The sequence below is a fragment of the Aedes albopictus genome, chromosome 1, assembly GCF_035046485.1.
Source record: "Aedes albopictus strain Foshan chromosome 1, AalbF5, whole genome shotgun sequence".
NCBI lineage: Eukaryota > Metazoa > Arthropoda > Insecta > Diptera > Culicidae > Aedes > Aedes albopictus.
The window spans coordinates 273,178,769-273,191,583 of NC_085136.1; the positions used below are offsets into that span (position 1 = coordinate 273,178,769).

Genomic DNA, 12,815 nt, shown 5'->3' on the forward strand with positions numbered 1-12,815 from the left:
TCCGATGTGGAACGAGCAACGATGACGATCTAGTTTTCGTTCTCGTCGTCGACTTTCTTGGTCGTACGGCGACGATTTTCAGCCCTGCCAGCACCTTTCGAGGAATCTAAGGACTCAAGCGCATTCAAAATTCGATTTAAAGGTAAACTATAAACAGTAATGTCTCCATCATGTTGCGGTGAATATGAAAAATACTGGAAATCACGCTCAGAATCATTATGAGATGTATAATTATTTTCTCGCTTGATGTGTTGCCAGTTACATTATCTAACATAATTTTTCATGGAAAATAAATTGATTTTTGTTTTTCTTTAACATAATTATAAAAAAGCTTTGATCTGACATAATGTTACTTTCTATTGACGCAGTGTATTTTTCATGTGCCTTTGTCATTTCCAAATTAAGTTGATCACATATACCAAGATAGAACGAAAGGTTCTCACAAGTATTGTTTCTTTTGTATGCTTTGCGAGCATTTTGTTTTCTGTTTCTTAAATTAATAACTAGCCTATTGTACCACAAAAGGAATTTAGTATTTGATTTTTTCTTGTATTTTATTGGAACTGTTTTTTTTCCAGAATATCATATATGTTTCTATAGAAAATATCAACGGCTCGGTCAATTTTAGTATAACGTAATAAGTCTTGCCAGTTAATACCGTTCAATTCATTTTTCAGAAGAAGGTAGTTCGCATTCCTAAAGTCAAAGTATGGTTCGGACAAATTATTATCCAATGGTGTCACTTTTTCATGAATGAATATGGAGTATTCAATTGCAGTATGGAAAACTTCATTTTTCCATAAAGGAGCATGTGCCTCAGATATGCAGAAATCTTCTGACATATTAGTAAATAGTAAATCCAGATAGCAATTGTTTTGATTATTTACATGATTTACTTGATTGAGTCCATTTTCCGCGCTTTTATCAAAAAGAGAATGGAGTGTTTCATTATAAAACGTTCGTAGCGAACCGTATCGCTGAAATTCAAGCTTCAACCGTTACTTCGCACTGGCAACACGTTTCAGGGAAAGAAAACCCTGCAGATATGATATCCCGTGGAGTTTTCGTAGAAGAGCTGATCCGCAGCGAGCTGTGGAAGCACGGTCCCCCGTGGTTACGTGAAGACAAATCAACGTGGCCCTCCCAAGGCATCCCAGAAACCAAGTTCAGCGTAGAAGAATTGGAGTTGAAAAAAAAATGTGATTCTGAGCAGATTCTCCATCCGGATCCACTGTTCGAAAGGTTTTCGTCGTACCAAACTCTTCTCAATGTAGTCGGATTCTGCTTTCGTTTTTGCAACAATGCCCGTTACAAACAGCGACGAAATTTCAGCAGTGTACTCTCCGTTGCCGAACTTCAGCATGCCAAGACAGCCCTGGTCCGATTCGTCCAGGATAAAAGGTTTCCCGATGATCTGCACCGCCTGAAGAAAGGATTCATAGTGTCTAGTAAATCGCCTCTTCGCCTGCTAAGCCCATTCCTTGACGCTGATGGACTGATCCGTGTCGGTGGCCGGTTGCGACTAGCTGACACACCCTACGACGTGAAGCACCAAATAGTTCTCCCCGGCTTTCACCCGTTTACCCTCCTCCTACTGAAATTCCATCATCGAAAGCTAGTTCATAGTGGGATTCAGATGACTCTCGCAGTCGTCCGCGACGAATTCTGGCCCCTGAACGGTCGGAAAGCTGTTCGAAGTGCTATACGGAGCTGTTACGAGTGCAGTAGGGCGATCGTTTTGTCTGGAGACGAAACAGGCCTCAGCATTTGTACTCCGCCAATGGTACAAATTTCATCGGCGCGAAAAATGCACTGCACAAGGTGTATCAAATGCTTCAGCCCGGACCCGATAGCGACAAAATCAACAAGCATCTCGCCGAAGAAAACATCCAGTGGCACCTGATTCCCCCGCGTGCCCCCAACTTTGGTGGTCTATGGGAGGCCGCCGTAAAGGTGGCCAAAGCCCATCTGGTCGACGGTTCTAATCAGAATCGTAGGTCGAAATTAAAATATAACTAGGACAAAAGGTCGAAAGGTCGGTTGGTCAAAAGGTCGAAAGGTTGTAATAAAAAGTAACTAGGGCAAAACGTCGAAAGGAAGAAGGTTGGGAGGACAAAAGCTAAAAGGCTGTAGTTATACAAGTGAAAGAACCAGGATTCATTAGGATCGAGAAGCGGATTTCAAATTTATTCAAGTACCTGCAGCGCGATGATGTACACCATAAATATTTTTCGTCGCTCATAATCAATAAGAATATTTGGATGGAATAAAAAGATATGGTCAAACCGAATTGAAACATTATGTATAAAGTATCAAAAAAAATCAATGTCTAATAAGTACAATGCACTAGAGGTTGATAAAAACGTAACGTTGATCTCTACATTTCGGTTGGTTAGCAACTGACGAATAATTACATGTGCCGGGGCTGGGATCTAATCCGTGACCACATCCACTTATGTAGTGAACGTGTGACCACTATGCCACGGGCCCCGGCATTTTAGTAGATCTTTGAGGGAGATCTAAAGTCAAATTAAAATAACTGCTGTGATAGTATGACTCGAAAGAACGACCTATTTTCAAAGAAAGCTAAATATTATGAACAATTATATTATTAGTAAGTACGCAAAAAATTGTCAAAGGGCATTACTAGAAAGAACAGCCTATTTTTCAAAGAGGGCATAATTATAGCGGAAACAGTAATGATAATCACGCCTATAGCTGTAAATATGTTACTCCAAAGAACTGCCGTTGTTTAAAAGAATGGTATTTGTTGTACAATATCAGAACGTCGGCTCGGACGGACGGAAATGTTGTCGAATTTCTGGCAATACGTTTGATCAGCAGCAATAAGCCACATCAGGTTGTCATGTGTCAACGAAAAGCCCTCATCACCCTATCCTTTTCTCAAATATTATTGTTACCCCTAACCTCGACCAAACCGCGAGTTTTACGGATCCCCAAAACAAACATAGTTTATAAGTCAAAAACATGAAATTGTAAAAAAAAATAACTGAATTCGGCTCCGTTATGCCTGTTGGCGCATGAGCCTCAAATAAATGATTAAGTAAAAAAAAACAAAGCCCTTCATTTTATAATTGTACTTCTACTAAAAGAACACTAAGTTGGAAAGATGCAGGCCAAGTTGCAATGATAACATTAAGTAAGAAAGAAGACGATTAAAAAATTTAAGATCATTTTCGGTCGTTGTTTTCCATTCCACCTTTCGACCATTTGATTACTTGTCATTTCGAACTTTTGTCCTACTTATTTTTTTTAGACTAAAATATAAACGACTCATAAGAAAGTGATCATTCTTCATAAATAATTCCAAAAGTCCCAGTGAAGAAACAGGAGTGTAAGCAGTAATAAATAACAAAATTTCCGTAAACAAATAAAAAAATGCATAAATAAATCAAAAGTTTACATAAATAATTGATTTTTGAGCAATTAAAAACGTCAAAAATGCAATGAATAATTCAACTGTTGCAATAGAAAAGCCAATTTTCCCACGAAAAACTCCGTATTTTCCATAAATAAATTCGACTTTTCCATAACAAATTAGAAAATCTATATGAATAAAAATGGAATGGTGTTTGAATGTCATGAATAGGCTCGGGAACGGGTCAACAGATCGACATGATTCTTTCACTGTTGCATACCGCCAGGGCTCCGACGTGTTCGTACGAAAAAATAATTAGGAAAAGTGACCGGGAAGGCAAGAAAAACGGGAAAATCAGAAATTCCATTTTGAGGGGCATTTTTCTACAGAGTTGCATGTCAAAAAACACAGTAGGCAGGCAGAACGACGTTTGCCTGGACAGCTAGTTAACAATAAAAAATATTGAAAAAGCAATAAATAATTCAAAAAGTGCAATAAACAAAAAAATAAATTATCAATAAATGTCAAAAAAAAGAGCAATAAATGTAAATGCATTTTGAGCCAAAAAATTATGTAGACCGTGCGGTGAAGCCGCATAGAGGATTGAGGAACTGAGGCGGCAGAAGGCACCGCAAGTGCATCGATTCAGTTCTAGGCAAACCACAGATAAAAGAATTTGCCCTGTGTAATGCAAACATAGATGTTATCCCTTTTTTAGGTCCAACGAGCGATAGCGAGTTCGGACAGCAAGCAATTGCTCGGTTAATTGCAATCATAGTTACGCAAGCTTTTCAGTCGTTTCAGTCATATTAGTGCGATTCAGCATTTCACTGTCTCATACTTTCCTGCATTTGTTTTTCATGGGTAATTTCGTCATTTTTTGTTGCATTTTATTGCTTTTTCGAATTTTTTTTTATTGTGAATTTTCTAATTTATTATGGAAGAATCGGATTTATCAGGTATCAGGTATCAGAAGGCCGGCTCCAAAGGCACGTTATCCTCCATTTGGGACATTTGTGCCATCGCCATACATATGAGCCTATTTCATCATTTACCTGAGGGAGAATGGGACAAGGGATGGGAATTGGGAAAGGGAAAGGTGATGAAATAGGAAGGGGTGCCCTAGAAGAGGGAATGAACGCATAAGCGCAACGAGAGCTTGTAGCTCACACCACAACGGGGTTAATCAGTGCCCTGAAAAGGACACTGTAAAACGCATAAGCGTAAAAAGAGCCTATAGCTCATTAGAGGTAGCTTGCGACGTCATGCGACATTCAATATGACATAGAAAGGCACGTCATCAAAAGCATCCTCAATATTCAAGAAATCACCCAAGCAAAAACTACGTTTGAGCGAGTGCTTTCTTGGAAACGTATACAACTTTATGTAAAAGAGTCACTGTGGACATCCCAAATTGGGAGACATGTGAGTTCACATGAACAGGCATGTTAGCCAGACGAACATCACAGATGTGATAATCGACAATGCGTTTCGAGCATTTCAGAAAGAACGACGTAACCAGATAAATCTGGAACTTATTCCTTCTTTTTACAACGCACGCACCCTTTCGGGATAAAACTACAGAGTAATTTCATGCCATGAAAATACCCAATAGAAAACTACAAGAGTTCAAAACATGTTTGAAAAACTCAAATCCCTCTGGAGAAAAATAGGACAAAGCCCCATTTGCTCCAGGAGATTTGAAGTAAGCAGAGCTTTTTAGTGCTCACTAAATCGATTCTATAGCTACAATCCTCGGGGTAGAAGCTAAAGATTCATAGCTATACAAAAAACTGGTTTATCCGAAGATATTTAGAACTTGAACAGGTCCGAGTTCCATTCCGGAATACCTCTTGCGGTCCGCACAGACCGCAGAGGACAAGCTTCTTTCAAAGCAGTAGCTATGGTATACCACAATGAAGGGCGTTGTAATAACAAAACCATAATGAAACTCTCTTGGAGTAGCAATGGAAGCGAGTTATCCATAAAATGTGATCGCAACCAATTATTACAGGTTCCCTAGCTTGTTGAGCAGGGACGCCTGAATACGCAAAGTTTGCGAAGGAACACTCCAAAGTGCAAAAAGGTCAAATGGAGAGTCCTCATCTGACACATGCCAATCAGTCAACTCATGACAAATTCTGCTCATGCAGAGTTGGGTTAGGTGCAATTCTATGTTAAGTTAACCATGAACTGTACTACCTAAGTATTCCATCAAACTGAAGCATCTCAAATCAATGTTTGAGCTACTTCAGATGCCAAATATCAGCGAAAAGATGCTGAAAACAAGAGCTTGCTTGAAGGCATCCATAAGAAAAGGTTGAAACATACTGTTAACGTTATTCTAAAATAGAGCATGCTCGAGGCACGACAGTTCATCTATAATGAAAAAAGCAAAGCTGGGTTCACAAGGTAACCTAGACAGAAGTTACCCTACGAAAATGAACTTTTTGAAGTAGATCCACTTGGGCTACATACGCTTTTAACGCTGAAAATTGATCTGAGGTTTCCTTGCCGTAGCCACTACCCAAACTAGACAGGATAACGCACTTCACAATCACAGCACAAAAAGGAAAAATCAACGACGAACCAAATCGTAGTCAATTGAAAAACGCCAATGGCGAAAACGCATTAAGCGAACCCATATAGGCAGTAATGTAAGCTAATTAACAACATTTGAATAACCCCGCCCTTATTTAGCCTCAAATTTGAGACTTAAGAAGGGCAACTGATTATCTCGGAGAAACGCAAGGTCCACTGCACTATTGCTCCGGTTAGTGCAGTAAGGGCGTAATACTGTGGAGGACGCCCTAATTCTCCACAGGCTCCGTTTGTGGTTAGGTTTTTATTAGACCCCCCTAACCATTCATTCTTTGGCACGGTAAGCATAAAGCCGCATAACACCATGAATTAGGGGTCACCTGTTTAGTGGACTCTTACCACTGGATCAGGCGGTCCGTAGTGTTATTCTTAGCCAATTGAGACAACCGCTACCGACACTACACAGCTATCTAGGCTGATCGGGAAAAGAAGTTAACATTGATGGTCAACTTCCAAACGAACCCGAACAGCCGACATACTTTCCTGCATTTGTTTTTCATGGGTAATTTCGTCATTTTTTGTTGCATTTTATTGCTTTTTCGAATTTTTTTTTTATTGTGAATTTTCTAATTTATTATGGAAGAATCGGATTTAGTTATGGAAAATTCGAAGTTATTTGGTGGGAAAAATGGTTTTTTTTATTGCAACAGTTGATTTATTCATTGCATTTTTGGCGTTTTTAATTGCTCAAAAATCAATTATTTATGGAAACTTTTGATTTATTTATGCATTTTTTTATTTGTTTATGGAACTTTTGTTATTTATTACTGCTTATCCCCCTGTTTCTTCACTGGAACTTTTCGAATTATTTATGGGAAATTTTTTATTTATTATGGAACGTTTAATTGTCTGCCCTTATTTTTTTTATATCGACCTTTTGACCCTTCGACGTTTTGACCTTTCGACCTTTTGACCGTCGATCTTTTGATCTTCGACCTTACGACCTTCGAGCTTTTGTCCTACAACCGAACTTTCTGTCCACGGCGACCTTGGTTCGAGATACGTTCGCTAAGCGGCGCTAGTGTCAAAAATATTCAAACCCCTTTATCTCAGAACCCTGATGAGATAGAATGATGCCGACTTCGACAAAGTTGTGTAGCAAGCTATAAGTTTGGGTTCTATGACAAAAGGTCGAAGGTCAAAAGGTCGAAGGTCAAAAGGTCGAAGGTCAAAAGGTCGAAGGTCATAAGATCGACGGTCAAAAGGTCGAAAGGACAAAAGGTCAAAGGGTCAAAAGGTCGAAGAGTAAAAAGGTCGAAAGGTCAAAAGGTCGAAATAAAAAATAACTATGACAAAAGGTCGAAAATGCAAGTGGTCAAAAGGTCAAAAGGTCTTAATGGAAATATAACTAGGACAAAAGGTCGAATGAAAAATGTAATAAAAAATAACTAGGACAAAACGTCGAAATGAAGAAGGTTGAAAGGGCCAAAGCTCAAAGGCTGTAGTTAGTAATACAACAGAAAGAACCAGGATTCGTTAGGTTCGAGAAGCGTATTTCAATTTTTTTCTCAAGTACCTGCAGCGTGATGATGTTCGCAATAAATATTTTGCGTCACTCATAATGATTTGAATATTTGGATGGAATAAAAAGAAATGGTCAAAACGAATAGAAACATTACGCACAAAATATCAAAATAAATCAATGTCTAATAAGTACAATGAACTAGAGGTTGATAAAAACGTAACGTTGATCTCTTTTTTTTTTAATCTTCAACCACTTAACCTAATTTACAGCTCTTTTGTCCTCTAGGGCACTACGTGCGCGATTCCAATTTGCAGCTGCACTTACACTTTGTACAGCGTTAACGTGTGACCAGTACGCCACGATCCCCGGTAGATCTTTGAGGGAGAAATTTAGATATTACGAGATGAACCAGCTGAGGGCTGAAAATCTCGATAATAAAAAAATAACAATAAGACTAATTTAGATATTTAAAAAATTCAAAAAAACCACTGTGATAGTATAACTTGAAAAAACGAACTTTTTTAAAAGAAGGCAACATATTATGAGTAATTATATTATTAGTAAGTACACAAAAAAAATGTCAAAAAGCATTTTCTGGTGATGCTTTTTGACATTTTTTTTGCGGACAGCCTATTTTTCAAAGAAGGCAAAATTATATAGGAAACAGTAATGATAATCACGCATATAGCCGTAAATATGTTGCTCCAAAGAACTGCTGTTGTTCAAGAGGATGATATATGTTCTTCAATAAACTAGTACCAGTTTTTACACAAAGTCCAAATTAAAGAATAGATTCCCGTTCCGGACGGGAAATGTTGTGGAATTCCTGGGTATGGTGTAAAATTGTGTAACATACAATATACAAGTTAACGCAATGGCAGGCAAAGAACTCCCTTCATTTTATAACTGTGGAAGTACTCAAAGAACACTAAGGTTGAAAATTGCAGGTCAAGTTGCAATTATACCGTTAAGTAAGAAAGAAGACGGTTAAAAGGATTTAAGATTATTTTCCGTCGTTTTTTTCCTTTCCACCTTTCGAGCCTTTGACCCCTTGTCGTTTCGACCTTTTGTCCTACAAATTTGTTTTATTTCGACCTTCTGACCCTTCGACCTTTTGACCATTCGATCTTTTGACCGTCGACCTGTTGACCTTCGACTTTTGTCCTACAACCGTCCGCCACACCCCCTTTTGGCCCTTCATACAGCGGTATGTTGAATTCAAAGTGGTAATGAAATTTTATCTTTACTGTTAAAGGCGAACGGGACGGTCGAGAAAATATCCGTCATTGCTCTATTGCTACTAAGATGGTAATCTCAGATACTACTTCATATAATGGAACAAAAATCTATCATTGTGTATGCTCACTTGCAATGCATATGCTGATTGTTTTTCAGCCTCATCTGTGCGATAGAAATCGAGATTACCATCTTCAAAATCGCGAGGAAAACAGTTAGAAAGATAGGGAAGATAGGAAAAATAACACGTCGTCCCGTTTCACCTTAAGTGGAACTGCATGCAGAGCAAGACTCAAGCTAGGATGGTGGCTACCTACATACATACATACATAACGCTAGTTTACAGCATTTTTGAACTCGGTAAGCTGATGATGATTTTTGGTGTAGAATCATGCCCTGAGTTCGAAAACGTGAAGGAAAAAAATTACAGTAGAGCGGAATTTTTTTTCGACTTTCCATACAAGGTTGATGATTTGAAATCGATTTTTGTTCTATTTTTAAGCAAAGTCGTCGCTCACTTCACACATCTCATTCTCCGTAATCAATGCTCCGATTGAGCTGAATTTTTTACTGTAACTCGCCTACATATGATATGTCAAATAAACGCTGAGAAAGAATTTTTAGATTGTTTTTTTCTTATTGAAAAAAAAAATACATTTCTTCATATATTTTTGGAAATTTTGCTAAAATTTAAGGAGATCGTCCCAAAAACGTACCAATATCTTGAATTTCATCAATCTGATGCAATACCTGCATTCAGATGATCGAATGGTATTGTGTTCAGCTTTTAAATTATGGAAAAAGATTTGAAATTGGTTGAACAAAACACAAAATATTTGAATTTTCTTAAATTCCATATTTTTAAAAGTTGTAAAACTCGATATTGAGCTTTAACTCAAAAACTGTTCTACTTAAAATTTTTTGAAACACGGTTTCGAAATCAGCGCTAAATTATGCTTCAAAAATTTTGGTCGTTAACAGAAGTTCACGACTTTCGTTTTATTTTGTAAGCTAGTGTTGATCGGCATCCTGTGAAAAAGCATTTCCCAAAACGCGAAAACATATACCATTTGTGACTAAACATAATTTCCATTTAAATCAGATTTTGTTCATGCGCTGGATTTCGTGAATCATTTGCGTTTGCATCAACACATAGCCATTATTTCTCACCTAACTTTTGAGAAGCGTGTATGAAGAAAACCTATTTTCTTCAAAAAAATATAACTCGAAAACGGTTTGTTGGATTGAAATGGTGATTTTCAGGATGTTTGAGGATATTTGAAGGACTTATAGAAAAAAAATATACCGAGAGTAACATTTTTCGAGGATCTATGTTAAATGTCATAAAATTTCAATTTTCCGAAACCTTACTCTTCGATGTTTTTATAATTGTAGAAAGCTGACTTCTAGCCTCAAAATTTGACAAGTAGTCAGAAATGGCGCTTCTTTCTATTTTTTTCTTGAATATTTATTCTTAATCGATTTTAAAAACAAGCAAAAGGGAACAATGTTTGAGATTTTTGATATAAAAAATAGATGCTACGTACAAGTCCAATGAAACATATTTAAGTTACAGCCATACTGAAGTTACAGCGAATTGAACAAATAAAAAAATTAAGAAAAGTGTAAGGAACTTAGTAAAATGTTATTTGAGTTTTTTACTGTTTCGCGGTTTTTATCATACAAGGATTATATCTTATAAAAGGATTAAATCATAAAAGGATCATTTCTCAGATATGTAAATTATCAGACCATCTCTAATAACATTTAACAAGGTCCAAATTTGCTGTAACTTAAGTATTGATGAATGCAAAACAATGGATTTTTTATTAGAATTTGTACGTAAAATCTGTTTTTGATAAAATTTTAAGGCTGAAGGTCAGCTTTCTATAATAAAATAATAAACAAGCGTAAAGTTTTTGAAAAAAAAAAATGTGACATCTAACAAAGATCCGCGACGAATATTACTATCAGGGTATTTTTTCCCCTCTAAAAGTCCTTTAGACATCATTTCAATCCAACGAACCATTTTCAAGTTGAAACTTTTTGAAGAAAAAAATTAGTTTTTTTATTTTTCATTTGCCCCTTTCAAAAGTTTAGAGAAGAATATTGCAAAACAAATAAACATTAACCAGGCAAAACATTTTCAGATAGAAGCTCATACATGATCAGAACTTCATTTGATTTGAAAAAGGTCGCGTCCACGCGATTCGTGCGTTGAGATGGAAATGCTTGAAAGTAAATATGGTACAATATTCTCTTGATTTGACTACCACCACTCTATAAACCTTCTTTTTATTCGAAATTTATAAAAAAAAGTTCTACAGAATTCCGTTTAATTCAGTTAATGTCTATTATTTAAAGAATTTTTAGTATTTGGCGAACCGAAATTCGCCTAGTTGAATTCCATTTCTGCAAAATTTTGTTCCAAGACGTAATTGGCCAAATTCATTCGGAATATCGCATACCCCGTAAGTCCAGCCAAGACCGACCGGCCGGGAGGCAACGGATAAGAAGCTCTTGTTGGGAGCGGTTGCTAACTCCGTCGAAAGGAATCCGAGCTGGAATTGGTTCTGTTTCAGTTTCGAGATTTGGGAAAGCTGGCGCCTTTTTTCTGTCGGATGGAGGTTCCGTTTCCGATCCGTGTTGCTGCATAGTTTCGTTCCGTCGTCGACCCCGCTCGTCGGAACGGATGGTTTGTGTTTTTTTTGTCTTCGCAATCGGTACAGCGTCTTTTACGCTGCAGTGGGTCAGGAATGTCCGTGGAATCGAGTTCGTCGGAGTGAAAATCTTGCTTGGAATTCTATTGGATTTTTCAGCGAAGAATTTTTCTGGATTTCCGATTCCGGGGACACTGGTGAGGGAACACTTATATAGGAGCATGCTCTGTTCCAATAGCAAAATTAGTACTATGAAACTGTAGACAAAATAGATGTCCCTTTTAAAAGTTTTTGAATTTGATCCTGGACGATTTTTCGGAGATATTTAAAGCTAAAATACGAGTAAAACTTTTGCTCGGAAAAATAATACAAAAAATAAAATTTCTCGAAACCCAGGTGAAATTCCAGGAAGAATTCTTATTAATATCCATTAAATGAAGGATTTATGCAAAAATTTCAGGATGTACTTATGGCATACCTTCTTGTAGACTCTATTTATACAGTTTTGATGCAAATTTTACGGAGATTTGTCAAGCAATTGTCAAAATCTTCTTTTTTAAGGAAATGGATATTGTAATCAAATTTCTGGTAAAATTTACAAATTAGTTTCTAAGAGAATTCAGTTGATTTTGGTGAAATCATACCAATATTTCAAGATCACGTTGTGTTTTAACTTTCGAAAATTCGCCAAATAATTTATAGGAAAGATGTTTTGTCAGTGTTTTTTTTTTAATTATTCTTAGGCCGAAAAAAAGCGTTCCTGGGACGGGTAATGGTATAAATAAAAACCTGTTTATATCATTTTTCGTCATCTGAAATCGATTTAAACATGTTTTGGAAGGCGAATCTTTTTCATTCGCAATATTGTGAATTTTGTTTTTTTTTTTTATTTTCAGATTTTCACTTTTGAACATCCCTACTAGCGTTGGGCAATTTTAAATCGATGTTCGCAACATCGATGTTTTTGTTCCGATTAATCGATTTTTTGAATCGATGTTGAAGCCCCACGAAATCGACCGAATCGATTTTTTACATTAGATTTTTCTTTCGATTCAAAAATATTAAATTACTTTTTTTTAGAATGCACTGTACACAAAATCGAAGTACATAAAATCGATGGTCTATATAATCTAGGGTCCATTAAATCGAGTCTTTCTCAGGATTCTAAAGCGATCCTCCTTATGGTCTATAGAGTCCCTTTCGGGATTCTAGCGCATCCTTCTCAGGATGGTCCATCTCTGGATACCGAACATTCATTTTTTGAGAATTCCTCTCAGGATTCTAGATGAATTTCTCTTAATAATGTAGAGAATCCCTCTCATGGTTCTGGGGCAATCTCTTTCAGGAATCTCACGGGATGTCTTTCAATACTGCAGGAGAATTTCTCTCAGGATTCTAGAAGAATCCTTCTCAGGATTCTGGAAGAATCCGCCTGGGTGTTTTGGGCATATCCGTCTAAGCATTCTGGGAGAAT

At 37.0% G+C, this 12,815-nt stretch overlaps 2 protein-coding genes across 3 annotated transcripts in view; one reads left to right on the forward strand and one right to left on the reverse strand.

Annotated features, from left to right (window-relative positions):
* LOC109400937 (cadherin-87A) overlaps positions 1–12,815 on the reverse strand; it is a 1,070,191-nt gene that overhangs the window by 847,545 nt on the left and 209,831 nt on the right. The window lies entirely within an intron of this gene.
* On the forward strand, positions 1,046–1,903 carry LOC134291750 (uncharacterized). The gene has a single exon (XM_062859899.1). The coding sequence runs from the start codon at positions 1,046–1,048 to the stop codon at positions 1,901–1,903; it is 858 nt and encodes a 285-aa protein (XP_062715883.1).